The sequence below is a fragment of the Lissotriton helveticus genome, chromosome 9, assembly GCF_964261635.1.
Source record: "Lissotriton helveticus chromosome 9, aLisHel1.1, whole genome shotgun sequence".
NCBI classification, from domain to species: Eukaryota; Metazoa; Chordata; class Amphibia; order Caudata; family Salamandridae; genus Lissotriton; species Lissotriton helveticus.
The window spans coordinates 358,508,071-358,533,090 of NC_136070.1; the positions used below are offsets into that span (position 1 = coordinate 358,508,071).

The 25,020-nt window shown below is 44.6% G+C and overlaps 1 protein-coding gene across 2 annotated transcripts in view; it reads left to right on the forward strand.

The window, feature by feature from the left end:
- PPP4R4 (protein phosphatase 4 regulatory subunit 4) overlaps window positions 1-25,020 on the forward strand; it is a 1,921,930-nt gene that overhangs the window by 1,817,878 nt on the left and 79,032 nt on the right. Inside the window, exons 24-25 of one of the 2 annotated variants that reach the window (XM_078660096.1) lie at window positions 1,963-2,027; window positions 23,665-23,806. In XM_078660096.1, the coding sequence (XP_078516222.1) occupies window positions 1,963-2,027; window positions 23,665-23,806 (207 nt within the window). Of the gene's footprint in view, window positions 1-1,962; window positions 2,028-23,664; window positions 23,807-25,020 lie in introns of those variants that run through there. The other variant, XR_013600947.1, reaches the window with a different exon arrangement.

Consider the following 25,020-nt stretch of genomic DNA (forward strand, 5'->3'; position numbering starts at 1 on the left):
CTGATGACATCACTGATGACATCTCATTTGACATCATTCTTGTGCTAATACGATAAACCTCTTCAGACTCTAATATAACCTTAGATACACTCAGTGTATACAGACACTCACACACTGCCACTCATCCATGGAGTTACTCACACACCCAGTCAGTCATGCAAAGAAACAATCTCACCTCCATTTCTTCAACTATACAGTTAAACACACCTTACTTATTGAAACATATACTAACACATATTTACTCTCTTATACAATCCCTGATACAAGTTCACAATGATCGATACAACCACTCACTCATTCAGTGGCTCTCATGCACAGTTATTTATATATGCCAACTCTCACATGTACTGTGTTTTACATATGTACTTACTATGACATGTAGCATTGAGATATCCATTCACTCATCAATACACTCATGCACACAGTCAACTGCCCATGTAGCTGTTTCCACATGCACTCTTGAACTCATACACCTAGTGAATAAACTGCTCACACATCTATGCATAGAGTCTCACACCTTCCAGCCACCCCCACACAAACTCAATCTCCCATAGAAATACTTGGGCAACCAATTAATAACACATATAGCCTCTCGTATAGCTAATGATCAACACATGCAGCAGTTTACAGAACAACAGACATAATGATGCACAAATTAAGACAGTTTAGTCACTAACCCATGCATTCAGTGAGACACATTTAATCACTCACTCATACAGTCAGTCATGCACCTACTAAATCCTTCATCCAGACACTTATACATCCACTCAAGACATATTTTAACTTTACAGAAAAATACAGTCACTGGATGTTGTCATCAGTGATGTCATCAGTGATGTCATTTGAGATGTCATCAGTGATGTCATCAGTGATGTCACTGACCATGTCATGAATGATGTAATATGTGACATGATCAGCAGTGGATTGCGGGTGCGCGATATATAGTTAGTGCAACTAACTATATATGGAATTTCAATGGTTTTGTGTGAGTAAAATAAGGTTTTTTAAATGCTAATTCCTAACTATATATGGTCTATAACCTATGGTTTTTTCAGTGAATATATATATATATTCTCCATTCAGATAGCTAATTTTCAAGCCACTTAAGACGGCGAGCCCTCAGCGGGGTGGCTACCCTCTACTGATCAATCCAACGCCTTCCGTAATGATTACGTCATCCACGTATTAAAAAACATAAAAGAACACTAAAAGATGGCCCCCATAGTTTGTGTACATTGTATTATTGATGACTCCACACAGTCCTATTTCAATGGTGGTGGGAAATCACATGATATAAAGGAATGTTGTAGTAAACGGTAATCACCCGTGACCAAGGAGTGGAGGCTCTGAAACTCGTTGGGCATTTAAATGCTGCTGTAATTTGAATTAAACACACTAATGAATGAAGAGTCCTGGCTGTCTCAAGTATTTATACGTGGATGACTTATTAATTCCAAGAGGCTTTGGATTGATACTCGCACATAGGCAGGAATATTCAGTGCTTATGATAATTAATGAGGATCCCCTGGAAGATAATTTGTATTTACACATTTTACGGCTGACCTGCCATATTACAATTAGATCTACTCTTTGGCTTAATGGTCCACATAATACATTCCTTGCGCATTATGGTAATTGAAATTGTGAATGTGATAAGTTATATTTCTTCTCATTTTGCTTCTGTGCAAATGCTGTTACTTATTTCACTTTATCTGGAACTGTGCAATCCAATATCATTAAAAAGAGTAAGTTCACTAGACAGTATTAGAATCTAGTGTCAATAATCAAATTAAATCAATACACATTTTCGTAAAAGTTACTGCACTGTATAAAGTTTTGCCTTTTTATGAATAGGCTTCGTATCTGCTATTATTCTGCTTCTTTGCAGTGACTGATAAAAATAATTATACACTTCGTAAATTTCCATGGCAATAATCAAATCCCAATTATCTTCTTTTGCAGTAAAAGTCCAAGCTGCAACTCTTCTGGCATAGGAATGGGAAAGAGTGTTTTGCTGCCTTTTGTTGGTAAGTATCGAAAGTCTCCAAATGAAACCAATTTTGTAATAAAGAAATGTAAAAAGTTGCAGAATTTTTCTCTCTGATAGTTTTATTTTCCCAGGAGCATTTTCCCCATGATAATATTTTGGAGGGGATAGCTTTCATGGCATTCACGGTTTTAGTTATGATGAACGTACTTATATTTGATACCATGATTCTGTAATTTTATTGCATACCAACAGGTTTATACTGCTATCTATTACAGAAGCGCAAGATAATATGCTAGAAGTATTCTGAATCGGGGAGCTTAATTTGATGATTAAATACAGCTATTATGGAATCGCCAACATACATTGAATTAGATTAAAGGTCGGTGGTGATGTTGGTAACAAAAATGTTGTTTAAAATTGGAAAGAAATTCTAGCCTTTTATGTATAGATGAAAGACTAAAAATTGTCCAAGCTTGAAAAGTTAGGCAAATAGAAAAAAGTATAAAATAGAAAAAAGTGACCGTTTCTGATGCCAAGGCAGCTTGACCAATTAAATCGTTTTAGCTTGACTCTTTAGACTGACATCAACTCTTTGTATGACTGGGCAATGTTTTCTGTCTTTTTTTACCAAGGATCATGTCGTTGTTACTAAAGACAAACATTTTTTATAGTACTTTAAAGTTGGACATCATCCCAAAACAACACATTTCGAAGCATCTTAAACGTTTGAAGTCAAATAGGATAGATCAGTTTATTCTGTTATCAGATTGGTAAAGAAGTCCTTACTCTGCTTCTTAAAATGTACTGTTGTGGCTGGGGATAGTTTTAATTATGCCGGAGTAATTTCAGTAATTCCACATTACTCTTTGATGCAGAATTATCATTAACGCAAATATATCTGCTCATATAATTAGGAGTAAATTTGAGGAAGAAAAAAATCCTACTGCAACAGCATATTTAGAGAGCGCAAGGTTGGATTTTGTGCTAAGAAACTAGCGCTAAATGCTGAGAGTAAGTTAAAAGAACATCATATCCTAAATGCACATTCAGCTAGCGCAAGCAGCTACTTGCGTTTTTATTCAGGCTCTGTTGCATCTAGTGCTATTTCTTAGCATAAAATACATCATTGCCTCCATTTTGGATGCGAGGGGACAGTTTTACTTAAAGAAAATAGCACTAATTGCAGAATTACTTTTCTTGCTCAATTCTGCATAATCTTCCTGAATATTTAGGTACTTCTGAGTGATTAGGCTGCTCGGAATTATGTGAGTTATGCCCAACTCCCATTCTATTTTTTCTCGGGTGATATGGAAATGGCCCTACCCTCAATCACCTCAAACGCCTCTCATATCATCTTTTATGATGCTACTGAGGGTGCATTAGTGTTAAAATATTCAGATGTCATGCCAGATAGAAATCACAAAGTTTTCATGCAGGAGCCACCAGAGGCTAAGTTGCCAGACTCCTCCTGGAACCTCTCGGCCCACCCAGGTACAAAAGGACAGAATAGTCTGATATTCCGTGAGGAATCAGTTCTGCTCCAGTCACTGCACAGATGTCGGTCGCCAGTATAAAGAAATTGCCTAGCCTTGACATAGAATTGTGGGTGTTCGAAAGGAAGAAGTTTTCCTGAACCCCCATGGGCCAAGCACGCCACACATCCTTCGAGAGCAGTAAGGTTAACCAATACAACAGCTGATGTGTGTGCTACATTCACCCAGAGTGCCAGGTGTCCAATTGGTTGTGCATTACTGCATTATATCTCCCACAAATGATGAGTGTGCTATCTGGAACTTTAAGAAACTTCTTCTCCAGGGTTTTTAAGGTATTTGCTAGGAAAGTGGGGGGATTGTATATACTGGCCAGTGTCAAGTTTAGTCCAAATAATCCGCCTGACTTTATCACTTGGCATCCCAGTGAGTCTGTTCAGCTGTATGTGATGTTTAATTTAAAGGAAAGGACTTATGAATATGTACAGCCACCCCCCTGGAAGATGACATAAACCCCAAGTGAAACACCTCGGAGCCATTGTACCCTCCTAGGAAGTGACAGTCAGTGTGCCGAAAAGGTGAACTCCTGCCGCAGTAACACATGCAGCAATTGGTGCTTTGTGTATTATAGCACTGCAACACATTTGGTATTATTATTTAGCCCATTTATATTCCTTGCTTGTATGTGTGAAACATTAACTGCAGAAGTCCTTGAAGAAGGGCTCCAATAATGCCCACAACTGGGGCATCTCTTGCTCCACCTCCCTGGCCCCCTAATCTCCAGAAGGGATAACGGGATTCAAGGATCTAGGCTGGTCAATGCTTATGTGTCATGCAGTTTTCTACCAATAGGCCCTTTGGGGAGCGGGTGAAGGCAGACACTCAATGCACACTTCCAGTCCCTCAGAGCACAAATAGTGAACCACAAGCAGCCCTGAAGGCAGGATCATTCAATGTTAATCTATGAGCCCCAGGAGCATAGTCCAATAAAGAAAAAAGAGAGGTGGGCTGTGACTCAATGCTGCCCCAACAAAATGGGACTCTCCCACTCAGGCCGCCCCAGTCAGTCCATGGGCTTCCTAGCACTGCAGCCACATCCTGTGGCCTGGTGCTTCCAGCGCTCCTGAAGCTTGGCCGTCTTGGGCACCAGACCTCAGACTCAGGCACTCCTCAAGGAAGTCCATAATCACCCAATGCAGGAAAAGGAGGAAAGGAGGAGGCTCCACACCCAAGTGCATCTCAGGTTGGAGCCTGAGGTCTTCACCACCAGTCAGGAAAAGGACTAGAGGAAGAGACCCCAGTCCAAATGCATCTCAGGCTGCAGCCTCAGGTCCTCACCACCAGGCACTGCAATCAATCAATCAGAACATTTGTAAAGTGCACTACTTACCCGTGAAGCTCTCAAGGCGCTGGAGAGGGGGGGAAATGCTGCTACTGCTCGAATAGCCAGGTCTTGAGGAGTCTTCTGAAGGTTAGTAGGTCCTGGGTTTGCCGTAAGGGGATGGGGAGGGTGTTCCAGGTCTTGGCGGCGAGGTGGGAGAACGATCTGCCACCAGAGGTCGCTCTTTGGATGCAGGGGACTGTGGCGAGGGCAAGGTCGGCAGAGAGGAGCTAGCGGTTGGGGGTGTAGAAGCTGAGTCATCTGTGAGGTATGCTGGTCCGGTGTTGTGGAGTGCCTTGTGTGCGTGGGTGAAGAGCTTGAAGGTGATCCTCTTGTTGACAGGGAGCCAGTGCAGGTCTCTTAGGTGGGGTGTGATGGGGCTGCGGTGAGGGATGTCAAGGATCAGGCATGCAGAGATGTTCTGAATGCGTTGAAGGCATTTGGCCGAGGCTCCTGTGTAGAGGGCGTTTCCGTGGTCCAACCTGCTGCTGACGAGGGCCTGGGTGACCGTTCTTCTTGTTTTGGTGGGAATCCACCTGTAGATCTTGCAGAGCATGCGGAGGGTGTTGAAGTAGGTGGATGAGACGGCGTTGACCTGCTTTGTCATGGAGTGGGTAGAGTCGAGGATGAACCCTAAGTTGCGTGCGTAGTCTGTGGGTGTTGGGGCTGTTCCCAGTGCGGTCGGCCACCAGGAGTCGTCCCAGGCTAAGGGGGTTGATCTGAGGATGAGGACTTCCGTCTTGTCTGAGTTTAGTTTCAGTCGGCTGTTCCTCATCCACTCGGCGACGGCTTTCATTCCTTCCTGGAGGTTGGTTTTGGCGATTTGGGGGTCCTTGGTGAGGGAGAGGATCAGCTGGGTGTCATAGGCTTAGGAGATGATGTTGAGGTAATGCTGTCGGGTGACGTGGGCGAGCGGTGCCATGTAGATGTTGAACAGTATTGGGCTGAGGGATGAGCCCTGGGGTACTCCACAGATGATCTTGGTGGCTTCGGAGCGGAAGGGGGGAGGCAGCCGCTCTGGGTTCTGCCAGAGAGGAAGGAGGTTGTCCATTCCAGGGCCTTCTCTTGGATCCCAGTGTCGTGGAGGCGTGTGTGTAGGGTGCGGTGGCAGACCATGTCGAAGGCGGCTGACAGGTCCAGGAGGATGAGGGTCGCCATTTCTCCATTGTCTAGCAGGGCCCTGATGTCATCGGTGGTGGCGATGAGGGCAGTTTTGGTGCCGTGGTTGCTGCGGAACCCGGACTGGGACGGGTCAGGATGCTGTTCTTCTCGAGGTAGAGGGTCAGTTGTCTGTTGACGGTCTTCTCGATAACCTTTGCCGGGAACGGGAGCACGGAGATGGGCCGGAAGTTCTTGATGTCCTTGGGGTCAGCCTTGGGTGTTTTGAGTAAGACGTTGATAACAGTGTGCTTCCAGCTCTCTGAGAAGATTGCTGTCTCGAATGAGATGTTGATGGCTTTCCGGAGATGGGGTGCGATGGTGGTGCTGGCTTTGTTGAAGATGTGGTGTGGGCATGGGTCCGACGGAGATCCGGAGTGGATGGTGTTCATGATTTTGATAGTGTCGTTGTCGTCTGTGTTAGTCCAGGAGAGCAGGCGGTTGGTGCGGATGGTGGCCGTTGGGGTGGAGGTCTCAGTGGTTGTTGTGGCGTTGAAGCTGTCGTGGATGTCTGCGATCTTGCGATGGAAGAAGGTGGCAAGGGAGTCGCACAGGTCTTGCGAGGGTGGGATGTCGTTGGTGTTAGTGCTGGGGTTGCAGAGTTCCTTCACGATGTTGAAGAGCTCTTTCCTCTTGTGTGCGTTGTTGTCTAGGCGGTCTTTGAAGGAGGCCCTTTTGGTGGATCTGATGAGGTGGTGTTGTCTGCGGGTGGCGTTTTTGTGGGCTGTGAAGCTGGCCGGTGTCCTTTCACGGTGCCATTTCTTTTCTAGCTTTCGGAAGGTTTGCTTGGAGGCCTGGAGGTCTTCAGTGAACCAGCTGGCTTTCTTGCTGGTGTGACTGTTGGAGGATTTCTTGATCAGGGCGAGGGTGTTGGCGCAGTCGTCGATCCACTGTCGGAGGATTTCTTGATCAGGGCGAGGGTGTTTGCGCTGTCGTCGATCCACTGTCTGAGGTTGCGGGCGGCCATGTCGGGGTCGGTGAAGTCGGCGGGTGGACTCTGGGCAAGGGAGGTGGTTAGCTGGTCTTCAGTCACTTTGCAGCTGCGGGGGATCTGTTGGGTGCGGTACTGCGTGGTGGGTTTCCGGAAGGTGAAGTGGATGCAGCGATGGTCGCTCCAGTGGAGTTCAGTGGTGTGGTTGAAGGAGACGTGGGAGCTTGTGGAGAAGATGGGGTCACGCGTGTGGCCGGCGGAGTGGGTGGGTGTTGTAATGAGTTATCTGAGTCCGAGGTTGGCGATCAGGGTGGTGAAGTTGATGTCATTGTTGTTCTCGAGGTGAAAGTTCAGGTCCCGAGGAGGATGTCGTATGTGGAGGTGAGGGCATGTGTACTGACGAAGTCGGCTATGGTGTCGCTGAACTGTGGTCGGGGTCCGGGGGGTCTGTAGATGAGGGTTCCTCTGAGGGTGGCGTTGGGATCGGTGTGGATCTGGAAGTGCAGTTGTTTGCGGTGCTGAGGGTGTCGTCTGTGTTGGTTGAGACTTTGAGAGTGTTCCTGTGGACAATGGTGATTCCTCCTCCTACTCCATTGGTGCGGGCCCTGCAGGAGATCTTGTAGCCATCCGGGATGGCTATGGCGATGTCGGGTGCCGAGGAGGGGTTCAGCCAGGTCTCCGTCAGGAAGGAGACGTCTGGGAAGTTTGAGTCGAGTAGGTCCCAGAGTTCAACGGCGTGTTTGCAGGCGGACCGGGTGTTGAGAAGAATGCATCTGAGGTAGTTGGGTTCTTTCCTGGTGGGTGGGTGGGTTGGCGAGTTGGGTGCTGGTGAAGCTGTAGTTCCGGCAGGAGAACGGTCCTTGGGTGCGCTTCGGGCGGCCACGAAGCAGGTGTTTGGGCGTCCTGTGTTGAGTGCGTGGAGGGTGCTGGCATCGTAGCGGAGATGGGCGTTGTGGCGTTCGTGGGGGCCAGAGGTTCTGGTACTGGGCGCGGTCCAGGCACAGACGGGCGCAGACGGGCTTGCATTAGGTGCGCCAGCTGCGCACGGCTGCTACGCGACCACCATAAAAAGGGGAGGTGGGAGGGAGGAGGCAGCTGGGAGGAGGGAGCGGATGAATGGGCGAGCGGGGGGCAGGGCACGCAGCAGTGGGAAAACGGGGGCAGGAGCGGCGAAGGAAACAGCGGAACATGGGCACAGGGCACATAATAAAACGGGGGACAAGGAGGAGGAAACACTATACAATAAGACAATACAAATACGAAGTAATAGAGGGCACGGGGCACAGAATAAAAATGGGGAACAAGGAGGAAGAAATAGTAACAAATAAGGCAATACAGTTACAAAAAATGAAATAGGAAGCAGTACAGCAATACAATTACGGAGGAAATAGATAAGGCAATACAATTACGGAGGAGGCAGAGGGCAAAAGGGCACGGGGCACAGAAAAAAAACGGGGAACAAGGAGGAAGAAACAGTAAAAAATAAGGCAATACAGTAACCAAAAAAACGAATAGGAAGCAGTACAATCACAGCATGACAAACCTACCTACGGCCTACTACTGTCCACCAGGGATGAGGCACAGGTGGCAGCCTGTGGGTGAAGGAGGGCCTCGACTTTCCTCAGCAGCGGCAGGGCTAATAAGTTTGCTGCATAGCAAACTCTTTGTACCATCTTATTTCTGCCCAGTCTGCTGGCGAAATATTTCTAGCACTTCTGCCATTTTCTTGCAAGGGTTTGTCTCTAGTGCTTTGTATTCCTGGCTTAATGCTGGTAGTGGTCTGCAGTGCCAGGCCTAGCACGAAATGACGTATTTGGGACAACTGATCTACTTCTAATATTTACGTTCCCTGTTGATTTTCTTGCTGCTAGACCTGTTATTTGAGGCTAGTGGCATCTGATCCATTTTATCCATTGGTAGTCTTCTGGGTTTCCGCCTCCTCCCTGTTAATTGGCAAGATAACATTGAAGGCATGTTTAGTTAGCGAGGTTTTATTTCGTTATAGGTGATTTTCTTCATCAAGTCTTTTCTCTGTTTTTCGTGTTTCGAGCATCATCTTTCTAGTTTTCCTTTATTTATCCAATAGTGCAATTACTTATTTCGCAGAATGTGCTTGTGCTTCTCGTAATTTTGTAAAAATCACTTTGAATAATAGCGCTAGACTAAATTCAGCAAATAAATAATCCCAATTGAGCATCAACAGTTTTTCATAATGCATTTTCCTCTATGGCTTCACTGTCAGATAAATGTCATTGCTACTGTGTTGTTTCTCATTGCTGGGATATAGTGCTTGCAATTATCATATACATTAATCACTTTTGACATCTTGATGATGTGAGTATACGACATGAATTCATGATGTTGTGCCCCCCAATTGTTTTGAAATATTTTCAATGTTTTGTGTATATACACGTTTAGTCCATTTCAATTGTGAAAATGAGCTATACACCTCGGCTTATTTTAGATTACTAAACATATGCATATTGCATTGTAATAGTGAAAATTAGATATGACACTTCAACTTCGAACACTCATTTGCTTTAGATTTTATAATCCATATGTGTGCATGTATACAAAACCAAATTACACTATACAAACCTTAGAAATGATAAGTTATACATATAATTTAAAGTTAGAGTTTCTGCTCCCACCAAAGCTTTCTATAACACGCGCCCTTTCGTACAGAGTGCTGTAAACTGGAATAAATAAATTTTAACTCTACCCTCTACCATGCACAGTGCTCTCATAAATTATATTTGTGATGGCATGGGTGTTGTTATAAATGCTATGATTTAACATGCTATAAGTGATGCAGTATGAAAGGGTGTAAGCAGTGCATGGTGAAGGCACGATTTATGGTTGATTTAGTCTGAGCAGTGAGCTTACTATACTGGTTTTGTATAGAAATAATAAATTAAGTTTTCCTAACTCTAACTTATCATCAAACTTGTTTAGTTGAATTTCTGTTTTTTTGTTTGTAAAAATTGTTTTGTAATCATAAAATGGTGTTTATTTTGATATTAATTATTTTACATTTAAATATTACTGCAGTACTTTTTCAAGTAATTGCTCATGAACTGGCATGGCGTAGGGTGATGAGGAGTGGGATAGAGTGGAATAGAGTTGCATACATTGAGGTGAAGTAGAGTGGTTTAACTTGGTACACAGTAGAATGACTTAGAGTGCAGTGGCATTGAGTGTAGTAGCATAGAGTATTCATAATTTTTTTTGCCATTTGTAGAGCGCCTAGTTACATCGCTAGTGTGTCCCCGCTCTAGTAGCTAAACAGATATCTGAACCGTGAGGGTTAGAGACAGGGAGTTCCAGAGCTCTGCCTCTCACCTGTAGACAAAAGGTTGCGGGAAGGTCTAGAGACTAGCGGGTGGAAAGATTAAAGGTCATTAATCTTCTGCAAAAGGTCATTTCAACTGGTTCTGTTCTTATTTCAGCTGGTAGAGTGTTCCATTGGTTTGCTGCTAAGAATCTAAAAGAACGGCCACCCATCCTAGCCTTTCTGATTCTGGGTGTCGCAGCTAGTGCTTTATCTTTAGATCTTAGGTATCTGTTGGGTATGTGAGTTGTCATCAGGGTCTGAAGGTATAGTGGCCCTTACTTTGCCAGAATATGGTGGCAATGGCACATTGCTTAAACAATATTCTCTTTTCAACTGGCAGCCAGTAGAGCCTGGCTAAGGCTTTTGATATGGATGCTCTTCTTGGAAGGTTCAGCACAAGGCGTGCTGCTGCATTTTGTCTAGATTGTAGCTTCGTTATTCCTTTTTTTGCAGTGCCTAAATACAGGACATTTCCGTATTCAATTTGGGAAGTGACCACGGCGTGTACTATCGCTTTCCTGGAACTGACAGGCAATAGATCAAGGACATTACTCAGAGCCTTTAGAGTGCCAAACCATTTGCCTGTGACTCTCCTGATTTGACTCTTAAATGTCAGTTTTGAGTCGAGCCATACTCCCAGATTTTTTACTTCTGTTTTAGGAGTTGGCAGCTGTCCCATGAATTATGCCACCATGCTGATAACCAGATGGATGGCGTTTTTCCTAAAATCATCACCTCTGTTTTACTGCCATTAAGTTTCAGACAGTGATTAGACATCCAAGTAGTTACCTCTTCCATGGATTGTGAGAAATTATGGGCAGCCAGGCATACAGATAAAATATAGTCTTCAATGAGTCCTATATTCATTGGTGTCCAGCCGGACACACTTTTAATCAGTTAGAAAATTCAAAAAATAATTGTAATGTAGCGGACGGACAATGCAGTGGGACACAATCCTGCGTCTGGGTTACTAAGAAAACATACAATACAGTGGGACACAATCCTGTGTCCGATTTACACAGAAATCACACACACCAAAAAACAGGTTAAATTCAAACAAAAAGTTTTTCAGGCAACAAATTGACGGGAGCTTATGGTTAAATGGAGAATTCAATTCAGGCATGTGAATACAACAGTCCTGATGATGATCCCAATATACGCTGTAAGGGATCGAAACGCCGTCGACCACTTGTATAGTTTCACACAGTCGACCATTGTGTTAACTATCGTGGATAGCTTGTCTATATATCTCCATTTAACCATAAGCTCCCGCCAATTTGTTGCCTGAAAAACTTTTTGTTTGAATTTACCCTGTTATTTCGTATGTGTGATTTCTGTGTAAATCGGACAGGATTGTGTCCCACTGTATTGTATGTTTTTCTTTGTAACCCGGATGTAGGATTGTGTCCCACTGCATTGTTCGTCCGCTACATTACGATTATTTTTTGAATTTTCTAACTGATTAAAATTGTGTCCAGCTGGACACCAATGAATATAGGACTCATTGAAGACTATATTTTATCTGTATGTTCCTATAATTCCTTTTAAGGACCTTTGTTGCTTTTGAAACCCAAGCAAGCTGGCCTGTCTAAAATGGGCTTATGTATCACTTTATTTCCAAGATATAATATCTCAGTTTTCTCCCCATTCAGCTTTAGGTAGCTTCTCGTCATCCACTGTTTGACTCTTATCAAGCAGGAGGACATTTTCTCCCCATCTCTGCTGTTTTTCGGGTCCAGTGAGATCACCAGTTGTGTATCATTGGCGTATGATGTCATAGATATATCAAATTCTTGCACAATCTTGGCCAGGGGCTCCATATATACGTTGAAAACTGTTGAGCTCATTGCTGATCCCTGTGGTACGCCACACTTTAGCCTCATGATTTCCGAGAGAGTAGAATTTTCTTGTACTTGGAAAGATCTTTTATTCAGGAATGACGACAACCGTACCCACCTGGAGGAGCATCCAGTATGTCTGGTGAGGAGTTGTCATTGAGCCAAGTTTCAGTAAGAAACATGGCATCTGGCCTTCTGTCCCTCGGAATTTCTGCAATCTCAAATGTATGCCTTGCTAGAGAGCGATAATTCAGAAGGAAAAAAGACAGCTTTTCCCTCTGTTGTGCGTCTGTAGTGAACAGCCTCAAATCTTTATTGCAGTGTTTGCATGATAACGGACCTTTATCTGCCTCCCCACTGTGTCTACAATCTTTGGCAATAGGTGTCGCTAGTCGTCTAACCTCATCCGCTGTATATTGGATTGGTTTGCCGTTGTTTCCACCGAAAGGGGGACTGGCCCCTGAGCCCGGTCGGGCGCAGACGGGCTTGCCTTTGGCGCTCCGGCAGCGTGCCCGCTGCACGTCCTCTGCGCGTCCTCTGCAGCATGCGTATTTTATAGGTCTTGTGCAGCTAGAGCACGCAGAACAGCCGGAAGGGGCAGTGAAGCAAGAAGTGAGGGAAAAAAGCTTGGTCCCGCCCTCTGCTCAATCGACAGAGAAGCCGTGGCGGACTGGTGCCGGGATGGAGAGAGGAGAGTAAAAGGTAAGGATTGACCAAGTGTTTGAGTAAAAATACCCTTAAGAACAACTGAATACTAAAAACAAACATATTTTAAAAACAGTCCTAATACCGATCTTAAAAGCAGCATAATAATTAGGTTTAAAAATTGAAAGCAAAGTGGTTGAGCTGATGAGTCAAGAGCCTTTCTGTCTCTGTTCCGCTGCGCATCCTCTGCAGCATGCATGTTTTATAGGTCTAGTGCAGATAGAGCTTTCAGAACAGCCGGAAGGGGCTGTGAAGCAGAAAGTGAGGGAAAAAAGCTTGATCCAGCCCTTGGCCCAATTGGCAGAGAAACAGTGGCGGACCAGGGCCAGGACGGAGGGAGGTGAGGAAAAGGTGAGGAACGACCAAGTGTTTGAGTTAAAATACCCTTAAGAACAACTGAATACTAAAAACTAACTTATTTAAAAAAAACAGTCCTAATACAGATCCTAAAAGCAGCATAATAATTAGGTTTAAAAATTAAAAACAAAGTGTGTGACCTGATGAGTCAAGAGCCTTTCTATCTCTGTTTGTTCCGCTGCTCGTCCTCTGCAGCATGCGTGTTTTATAGGTCTAGTGCAGCTAGAGCGCGCAGAACAGCCGGAATGGGCTGTGAAGGAGGACGTGAGGAAAAAAAGCTTGGTCTCGCCCTCCGCTCAATTGGCAGAGAAGCAGTGGTGGACCGGGGCCGGGACTGAGGTAGGAGAGGAAAAGGTGAGGAACGACCAAGAGTTTGAGTTAAAATACCCTTAAAAACAACTGAATACTAAAAACGAACATATTTAAAAACCAGCCCTAAAACCGATCCTAAAAGCAGCACAATAATTAGGTTTAAAAATGAAAAGCAAAGTGCGTGACCTGATGAGTCAAGAGCATTTCTGTCTCTTTTTGTTCCGCTTAGTAGAGAGATGCAGTGTAGAGTGGATGATAGTGAAGTGGGGTACAGTGAAGTGGGATAGAGTACAGTGGCATAGAGTGAGGTTCTGTATAGTGATGGTGGGTAGAGTACAGTGTAATAGAGTAAAGTGAGGTAGAGTGAAGAGGGGTTGAGCGGCGTAGGGTAGAGTGGCATACAGTAAAGTGGGGTAGATTGAAGGAGAATAGAATGAAGTGTGGTAGATTAGAGTGGCGTTGAGTGGCATCGGCTGACCTGGGGTAGAGTAAAACCACATACAGTGCAGTAGTGCAGAGTAGAGTCCAGTGGCTAAGAATGCACTGGTGTAGAGTAGAATAAAGTAGAGTTTTAAAGATAAGACATGAGGCAATTTAGAAAAGTCTGTATAGGTGGATACAATTATTTACACTGCTTTATATATTTTTAAAACACTGCACCACTCTACTGTATGCAACTGCACTGCAGTGCAGTGGCATATGGTGCAGTCACAGACAATACAGTGGTGTAGAGGAGAGTGATGTAGTTATATAAAGCGCCCCTCTACTTGCATGTCTTAATTTGTTTTTATAGACATTTCTGTTGGACAGAGTACTGTGGTAGTTCAAAATGTATTACGAAAACTATATAAAACAAAAAAAATAATTTTTGCTCCGTGTAAACACTACTCTAAATTGCCTTATGTATTACTGTAGATTAAACACATACTAATAAGCTATATTTCATTTACAAACCCACAACACAGCCAAAGAGTGGTGTAAAATATGTAGCTGCCTTTTTCTTTTGTTAAGGCTTTTCTTAACCAATAATATAGTATTTTGGCATTTTTGTCATTGCTTTGTACCGTGTTATACTGCAAAAGTGCCATGTTATACCACAGCCCAATATATCACTAAGCTTAAGACCCTTATTAGTACAAAACTACTGAATTAATATTTACAAAATACCAAAAAGAATCCTTTACAGACCACAGTACTGGCAAAAATCATGAAAATCCTTTCAGCCGTTTTGTCATTACGTCTGAGTTGAAAATCTATGGAAAATTAATTGGTGGAAAAAATGTGTTTCCCTCCCTCCACCCCCCTTAACTAATCACCACAAAACTTTGCATTATCAGGCAATTTAGGAAAAGGAATAGGTCTGCAAGGTTTTGTGGAGATGTCAAACACTGACAAAGTTGTTAGCAAGCAGAAATCTGGGAAATCCTATCCCTGTGAATTAGAATCTTAACTATAACTACAGAGAGCTTCCACCACTCTGAGATAAATCAACTTTTATATTTGTTTGCAAATTGAGATTTTGATTCTTTAGCGTTTTCACTGAATAAATAGCAAAGATTCTATCTATTACCAGGCAATTGATGACTTTGTGCTATATATATTACACTACTGGCAGTCGCCAGTAGGTAGTTATAGTTAGAACCTAGTTTCCAAAGGAAACGCATTTTTTGATTTGCTAATAACTTTGGCATCGTTTGACGAATCTTCACGAAATTTTCCTAAAAAAGTCTATCAGGGTCAGCTCCTATCATGAAAGTTTGGGGGTGATTCCTCAAGTGGGGGCTGAAAAAAAAGGGGGGTCCCAAAACACGTTTTCCCCATGTTAATTTCCATAGGAAATTTTGAGACAGCCTACAGCCCAAACTGCTGAACGAAATTACTCCAAATTTGGCAAAAAGTTAGTGCTTGGTTCAGAAAGCAACCTTTTTTTAAATGGTATAAATCCGTTGAGTAGTTGCTGAGAAATTCAAAAAATAAGAGTCAAAAAATCCATTTTCCATAGGAAACCCTAGGCAAGGCTACAGCCCGAACTGCTGAACGGGATTACCCCAAATTTGGCATAAAGGTAGTGCTTGGTTCAAAAAGCAACCTTTTTTTAAATGGTGTAAATCCGTTCAGTAGTTGTTTAGAAAATAAAAAAAGGTTTCGATATCTATGGCCGAGGAGGGGCTACGAGCCACAAGCTTTATTCTAATTGGCTGTCAACACTCCAAACCAGGAAGTGTTGGCAGCCATCTTTTGACTTGGTAGAACCGAGTCACGAGATAACAGTAAGACAAAGATGAAGAAAAGAAAAGGGGGCAGGGTAGAAACACCCTGACCCCCTAGGCCTGCTCAGGGGGCCCCACAAGGACCCCCAGGGCCAAAAAACAAATTATTTTAAAATTTTGGCGAAATTCGCACTGGGGTCGCGAATCCAGCCGAAATGTAATTTTGCTTAATTTAATTGAGGCCCCTGGGTGGGCCAGGTCCTGAGGGCATTGCCAACAAATATATGCGGTGGCCCGCAGGGACCCCTGCAGCCCTGGGGACCGCCACCTCCCCGGGGCCATGTTTAAAATATGCGGGGGGTGCGCGGCCCTCCCGCTGCCCCGGGGACCACCACCCCCGGGGCTTGCTTTAAATAATGTGCGGAAGGGCACTCAGCCCGCCCGCAGCCCCGGGGTCCACCACCCGCGGGGCTTGCTTAAAATTATGGGGCCGATTAGGATGGCGGACGGACTTGCGTCCGTCCGCCACCCCTGAGTAGGAGGGACCGTCCGCATGGGCAGCGGCGGTCCCTCCATGGCAATTACGATGTGACCGCCAGGGTGGCGGTCACATCCTCTATTTTTAACATTGCGGCGGGTGCAGCTTCAAGCTGCACCCGCCGCAATGTTAAAAATGCATGTGTTGCATTTACATGCACAAAGCGGCAGGCACCGCACGGTGCCTGCAGCTTTGTGTACGCAAATGCAGGGGGGTACCATAGGTACCCCCCATGTGCACCCCCCATTCACCCAGGGGGCCCGCAACGGGCCCCCAAAGTGAATGTCCGTATGCTTTTCCATGGCGGAAAAGCCGCCGTGGAAAAGCATATTTACACAAACATCATAATATGGCGGACGGTGTCTCATAGACACCGCCTGCCATGTTATAGCTTTTCCGTCGCGGTCGGAAGCCGACCGCGGCGGAAAAGCAGCGGACGGAATTCCAGACCCACCAGCCATCCTAATTTGGCGGTGGGTCTTTGGAGTCTCCGCCGTGGTTTTTCCGCATCCTCCAGGCCGGCGGACACTTCCGCCGGCCCGGAGGATGCGGAAAAACCGCCATCCTAATGAGGCCCTATGTGTGGGATGGCACTGGGCCCTCCCGCAGCCCTGGGGACTGCCACCCCCCCGGGGCTTCCTTTTTAATGTGTGGGGGCCTCCAAGGCCCCCCAAGCCCTGGGGAACACCACCCCCGGGGCTTTTTAAAAAAATAGTTAAACCTGTGTGGGGGGCTCGAGCCCCCCACATGCCCCGGTGACAGCCATCTCCCCGGGGCACTAATACTTGAAATACGGTTGTCCGTTACGGACCCCTGAACCCCGGGGACCACCACCTCCCCGGGGATTCAATCATATAGGGAGGGGGCCACGTGGCCCCCTTCCTGGAGCCCTCCATGGCCCTGGGGACCAGCTCCCCCAGGGCCGGCTCCTGCAGTGTCCCGGGGTGCCCATCCCCGGGACACGCTGTTTGCTATGACAGGGCAGGAGCAGTGCATCATAGCAAACTTGCTTTGGATTTTGGAAACGATCCGTGGCATTGGGGCTCCCCCCACGGTCCCCAATGGATAGGGCCGGCCCAGGGGGATGGGTTCCCTGGGGCTAGAAGTGGCCCAGGGAAGGGGCCACACAGCCCCCATCCCCCCAAAAAAATAATTTAAAAAATAAAGGCCGTCCCTGGGGCAAATAGAGGCCTCAGGAGGGGGGCCTCGCAGCTCCTCTCCTTGAATCAATACATATATGTGGCCATACCCTGGGGGATGGGGTCCCCGTGGCCCCCTTCCCGTTTAGATTTTTCTTTTAAAAAAGGGGTCCGGCCCAGGGCCCATAAAAAGAAAAAAGGAGGGCCCCCTTCTAAAAAAAAAAGAAAAGATCGGCATCGTGCTGGAAGCCCCGCCCCGTCCCAGCAACACTCTGCAAACTCGCCCTGTTGCGTGTTTTAAGATGGGGAATTAATTCCCCTTCAGTACTGGTGGTCCCTGGGGGCCAACTACCCACCACGTACCTCCAGTATGCGCCACAAGGCTGTCTTGCAGAGAGGTGGTCTGAAGCCTCACCCCTTTTTACACCACTCTGCAACGCAGCTCTGTGGCGCTTACTGGAGGTACCTGGTGGGCTAGTTGGACCTCAGGGACCCTCAGGACTCAAGGAGATTTAATCCCCAATTTACAACGAACCAGGGGGAGCATTTGCACAGTGGTGCAGGGAGAGGACATGGCCTGATTTGACAAGTGTGCAAACGAGCCCAGTAAGCACCAGGGAGCTGTGTTGCAGAGTGGTGATCCAAGGTCATGCCCCCTTTTTATACCACTCTGCAACACAGCTCTGTGGCGCTTACTGGAGGTAGCTGGCGGGCTAGTTGGCCCTCAGGGACCCTCAGGAATCAAGGAGGCTTAATCACCCAACTTAAAACACACCACAGTGCGCGTTTGCACACTTGTCACATCAGGCCCCACCCCCTCCCTGCACCACACTGCAAATGTGCCATCTGGCATGTTTTAAGTTGGGGCATTTATTCCCCTTCAATCCTGAGGGTCCCTGGGGCCAACTAGTCCACCAATTACCTCTTGTAAAAGCCACAGGGCTGCGTTGCAGGGAGGTGCTTCCGAGGACACGCCCCTTTTTACACCACTCTGCAAACGCAGCTTCTGGTGCACTGCTATTGGGGCGATGAGGGCCTCTTGTATCCTGAGAACCTCAAGACAGAAGTGGACTTCATCTTCTGAGCAGCAGTGCACCAAAAGCCGTGTTTACAGTGTGATGTACAAAATGGCGTGGCCTCAGAACACCTCTCAAATGCAGGTCTGTGGCGCTTACTGGATGTACCTGGTGGGCTACTTTGTGACCAGGGACCTTCAGGATTCAAGGGGACTTAATAGGGATGTCATAGTTAGAAATTAGCATTTGAAAAACCATTGAAATTCACCGAAAAAACATAGGTTTCAGGTACTTTATAGTTAGAAATTAGTATTTAAAAAACCTTAGAAATTCACTGAAAAAAACATAGGTTTCAGGAACGTTATAGTTAGCTGGACATTCCACGCCTACAAAACCATAGAAATTCCACTGTTATAGTTAGTTCAGCTAACTATAACTCACGCACCCGCAATGCTCTGCTCATGACGTCACATATTACATCATTCATGACATGGTCAGTGATATCACTGATGACATCTCAAATGACATCACTGATGACATCACTGATGACATCATCCACGTGAAAATCTGATGCACCTACTCACACTCTAATATAACCGTTGATACACCCACTGTAAAATACAGACTACCATTTTCTAAATCATTGACACACCAATACCAGTTACTACATATGCACTCACTGATTCCTAGGTCTACACACACATCCACTCATTCATCCATACAATCACTCATACATGCTGTCACTCATCAATACACCTATACAGACACTCACACACAGCCACTCATCCATGCAGTTACTCACACACCTAGTCAGTCATGCTAACAATCAATCACACTCCCATTTACTCACCTATACAATTATACACACACCACCTCACTTATTCATACAGATACTAACGCATACTTACTTTCTTATATAATCAGTGATACAAGTACACACTCATCCATACAGCCAGTCTCACAATCACTGACTATCATGTCGAGTCATTTATATACATCAACTCTCACATACACTGCCTTTTCCATATGTCGTTACTTGGACATGTAACACTGAGACATCCATTCATTCACCAACACACCCATACACACACTCACGCATCCATACAACTGTTTCCACATGCACTCTTGAACCCATACACCCAGTGAATCAACCACTCACGCAGCTATGCACAGAGTCATACACCTCCCACCCACCCACCCACACAAACACTCAGTCTTCCCAAAAAATACTCAGACAACCAATCAATAACCTACATGAACACTTGTGTAGTTACTGACCAACCCATGCAGCAGGTTGCACAACAACCACCAGACTGATACAGACATTCACACAGTATAGTCACTAACCCATGCATTCAGTAAGACACATTTATTCACTCACTCATATAGTCAGTCATGCATTTACTAAATCCTCCAACCAGACACTTATACACCCACTCATTCTTCAATACACCTTGGAATATATATATATATATATATATATATATATATATATATATAACATATTTAAACTTTACAGAAACACACAGACACTGGATGATGTCATCAGTGATGTCATTTGAGATGTCATCTGAGATGTCATCAGAGATATCAATAACCATGTCATGAATGATGTAATATGTGATGTCATGAGCAGTGCATTGCGGGTGCCAAGTTATAGTTAACTGAACTAACTATTAAGGTGGAATTTCTATGATTTTGTAAGAGTGAAATGTCCAGCTAACTACAACGTCCCTGAAACCTATGGTTTTTTTCAGTGAATATATATATATATATATATATATATATATATATATATATATATATATATATATATATATCAAACACACCGTCACCTTCCTCGCGCTCTGGACCACCTCCAGCAAGAAAAAAGTTAACGGACACGGACCATCTGTAGTGCTCCAAATTTTTTAATTAAGGTGCAGAAAAAAGCCTCATGACGTTTCGGCTCGCAAGAGCCTTGTTCACATGACCATATATATATATATATATATACTTTGAAGCATATTCAAGGAGTCAGCGCCTTCTTTTGAAAGAGAGTTTGGACTGGTATTATATATATATATATATATACATTGATCGTAGTGACCATGTTTGATATAATTGTAAAAAAGTGAGTGAAAAGTGTTACAAGTGTTGTTTAGAAAGAAAATTGTGAACTGTGTCAATTAAAATATTCTTGAAAATTAGAGTAGGTGAGATATAGATGTTACGGAGGGGTTAAAGTTTGCAGGCCAAGCGGCTGAGGACTAGAGGTGCACATTTAAAGCCTCATCCGCGTTCATCCCATTGGGGATTTTTGAGTCTAGAAGGATTATATATCTTGACTCAAGTCTTCTCAGTGCCAATTGTCTGTTGCCACCCCTGATGTTTTTGGGTATGCTGTCGATTACAAAAAAGGCTAGGTTTTGTGCATTGCCTGCGTGATGTGTATTGATGTGTCTCGCCACATGGTATGCCTGGGTGTCATTTGCAATTGCCCTAAGGTGTTGAAGTATTTTTACGTGTGCCTGGTGTATGGTGCTGCCTACGTATCTCTTGCCAAATGTTCATTCGAGTACGTAGACCGCAAAGTATGTCTTACATGTGTAGCTCCCTCTGATGGTGTAGGGAGTGTGTCTAAATGGAAGATTGACTGTGGTGGTGTTGGTTCCGTGTGTACAGGCCTTGCACTTAAAACACCTCCGGAACCCCTTCTGGGCTTGAAGCCAAGTGGATCCTTTGATGTTTGCGGGGGCATTGCACACTAGTTTGTTTCTCATGGATTTTGCTTTCCTAAATGTGACAGGTGGATATTTGTCACATGAAGGGCCCAAACTTGGGTCGTTCCGTACTAACGGCCAGTGCCTGTTAAGAATCTTGTGGAGGTTGGCGTGATATGAGTTGTAGCCTGTAATAAGTCTAGGAGTGTTGTTTGAGACTTTTTTACTGGTCTGTACGGGGTTGTTCTTTGTTGGAAGTAGGAGATCATTCCTGCTCCTCTTGGCACTCTTCTTCCCTGCATTAGCTAGTGTTTGGTTACTGTATCCCCTGTTTCTGAGTCTCATAAAGAGTTCCTCTTTTGAATCCTTGAGGTCCACCTCCCTGCTGCAGTTACGTGTCATCCTAAGGCATTCTGCATAAGGTATAGATTCCTTACGTTTTGTCGGATGGAAGCTATGGGCGTGCAATATTGCGTTGCCAGCTGTGTGTTTTCTGTATGTGCGGGTTTGTTTTCTGTTATTGGCCACAAAAAGTTCTAGATCTAAGAACTGGATAGATGTTGTGCTTGTTGTGCACGTGAATGCGAGGTTTAGACAGTTGTTATTAATTTCTGATGCAAACTTCGTAGCACTTTCACATGAGCCTCGCCATAGAATAAAGATATCATCTATGAATCTTTTGTATATCACCACATTTTCTATCATTGCCTGTTGTTGTGTAATCAAGAGTACTTGCTCCTCCCACCAGCCCATATGCAAATTAGCATAGCTGGGGGAGAAACAAGTATCCATGGTTGAACCCTGTGTCTGCTTGTAATGCAGTCTATCAAAAATGAAGGTGTTGTTAGTAAGACACCATTCTGCCATCTCTAGAAGCATGCATGTCTGTTGGTGCAGTGTTATTGGTCTCTTGCCTAGGTAGTATTGCAGGGCCCTCAGACCATCGGTGTGTCTGATGCTCATGTACAATGTTTGAACATTAAGGGTCATAAACACATAATCTTCGTTCCAATCACAGTCATATATTTTAGTTAGAAAGTCTCCTGTGTCTTTGATGAACGCAGGTAATTCACGAACATACGGTTGTAAGAAAAAGTCAATGAATATACTTGTATTTTAAAAAAGGCTTCCTATGGCGAAGACGATTGGTCTTCCTGGGGGCTGTTGTGCATTCTTGTGCACCTTTGGTATTAGGTACAATTGAGGTGTTAAGGGGTAGTCATTTTTCAAAAAGTCAAATTCAAGCTTACTTATGAACCCTGATCCTCTCCATCGGTATAGTCCATTGTGGTATTTTTCTTTGATACACACAATGTTAGTTGGACTGATCCGGTCATTCAGTTGACGTAGTGCTTCCTCATTATACATAGTTAGAGGCCACAGGACTATGTTCCCTCCCTTGTCCGACCATCTCACAACAATGTCTGGTCTTGCTTGGATTTTCTTGGTTGTGATTTTTCGTGATAAACTCCTTGGTGCTTTGTAGTGACAAGTTCTTTAAATCTTCAATGACGTTGTCAGCGAACATTTCGAGACCATCTTTAAGTAATAATGGCATGAAGACTGATTTAGGCCGGAATGGTGTGCGGACTGATTGATATGTATCGAGCTCAGATCTGGCAGCTGCCACCATAGGCGATATCTGACTGAGTGCATCTTCATGTTCCAAAGCTGTAAGGTCATTTAGTGAACTCATGTCTGTTACAGTTAGAGAGCCATTCTGTGTGGTATCTATTGATGGTTCAACCATCTTTTTATGCGTATTGATGACATGTTTTTGTAATTTTAACTTGCTCACAAATTGGAACACATCGATTCTTGTTTGTGTGTAATCAAAATTAGTCTCTGTGCAATATGTGAGTCCAAGAGATAACATTTTCTTTTCTTTAATGTTTAGCTCCATGTTTGTTAGATTGATAACTGTGTTGTCACTGCCCATACTCTGCTTTATCTGCGTTTGTTTCATCTGTATTGCGTTTCTTTCAGTCTTTGTGCAGCGCTTTCCCCAACGTCTGTCCTTTATGCGCCTGTTTTTTTATTTTGGTTCTGCTGTTTGCCTCTGGCCCATTCCTGGCATTGTGGCAGAGGGCGTAGGCTCATCATCCACTCCATGCGTCAAAAAGCAAACTCCTACACAGGTGTTGGGGCTTTACCCATTGGGTTTCCACTGGCATTACTTTCTATATCCGATTATATCTCAGAACGACATTCGGATTTGCTTTGTTCCGTCGTTTTGTTTGGATTACCTGTGGTTGCAGACAGCTGTCGGCGTCTTATGTTTTCAAATTTCTTAGAGAACGTGTAAATTCTCCCATTGAGGTAGTCATTCCTATACCTCTGGAATTTTATTGCCTTTCTCTCCTTGATGCCTTCTTCGTATTTTATAATCCGCGTTTATATATATATATATATATGTATATATATATATATATATAATAATTTTGTGCATTTTTATAATGGTAGAATTAAATAAAACATTGCCTGACGTGCCGTGCTGGGAGCATCTGCACAGCATGACATTGTGTTTCATTGTTTCATTTGCAGTGTCTTGATTTTCTTTCAGATGATTCATTCAAGAGTCGAACCAGTGGGAATATGACCTTCTCGTCTAGTTCTGCCATAGCATCTTCATCCCGTAACACGAGTAATACGCTTGATCAGAGGAGTAATGGGAATAAGGATATGCAGCCAAGGAAGATTAGCTTGTAAGTTGTTCTTTAACTTCACCTTATAGTTTCTGAATTATCATGTTGAAGTAAAATGTTTCAAAGTTGGAAAGTACAAGATTGAATATTCTAAAAATCGTTTTTTCTTTATAGACAAGGGAAACTTACACAAAAAGAGAAAATATCAAAATATCGTTTTACTCCTCCTACTGCACTATGATTACTCTTAACTAAATATAGGTGCCTTTCTACCCCATCTAGACTCCATTTCACCAGCGGTGGCTGCTCCATTAGAGCAGAGGAGCGCTGCCCCCCCACCACCACCAGGAAATGGAACAATAAGAAAACGGATTTTAAACTTGTTTTATTTTATTCCTCTGGACCCGCCCCCAGGAGTCTGACGAGTCATGGGGACGGGTCCAGGGCATGACACTACTGGTTGGGGAGTGATGGGAACTCCCTTCACTGTTCATGAGGGTTTGGCTGGCTGTCTCAGGAAGTCTAAACCCTCATGCACAGTGAGGTTCTCCCCAGCCCCAACTGTGTTGAGGGGGCTGGAGAGAACAGGCACAGGCTCCCATTCTGCCTGGAAGCATACGCTTCCGGCGCTGAGGCCAATCCTGACGCTGCTTTCACGCAACGTCAGGATTGTACATAGTCCAGTCTTGGACCACTTGCCTAGAGGAAGAGCTTAAAAGCGTAATGCAAGAGGCGGTGGCTTTGTTCAGGTAAGTTCTTAAAATTATTATTTTTTTTTGGCCCTCGACCGATCGCCCCTCCCCACCTCCCTCCTCCAACCTGGCCCACCCCACTACTTTGGCAGGGTCACGGGCCACTACTGCACTTCACCCTATCATTCTTTTACATATCCAAGTTTTTGACATAAGCCTACACCTTTTTCCTCTGTTCAGACCTCGGTAAAAAGCTCACCAGTGCTGGGAAATAGACGGAACGAACCGGCACCTGGTTCCGGCTGCTATTTCTGGCCATATCAGGGATCCAGCAGACTCAGGGAAACATGTTAAATTTATCCTGGTGTCATTTACTAAAACCAGGACACATTTCAGCAGGGCCCTCATGTTGTCTGCATTCCATTCAGCAACCTGCAGGTGGCGAGAGGGCTTTCTTATTTACACTTACAGCTGTCTATAAAATAAAGCCCTGATTTAAAGGGCTCTCAGCCCTCCTTTTGTTTGAGCATAATGCTGGATGGAAGCTATCTGGAGCTTAACGCCTGGTCACCAAAGCAATAG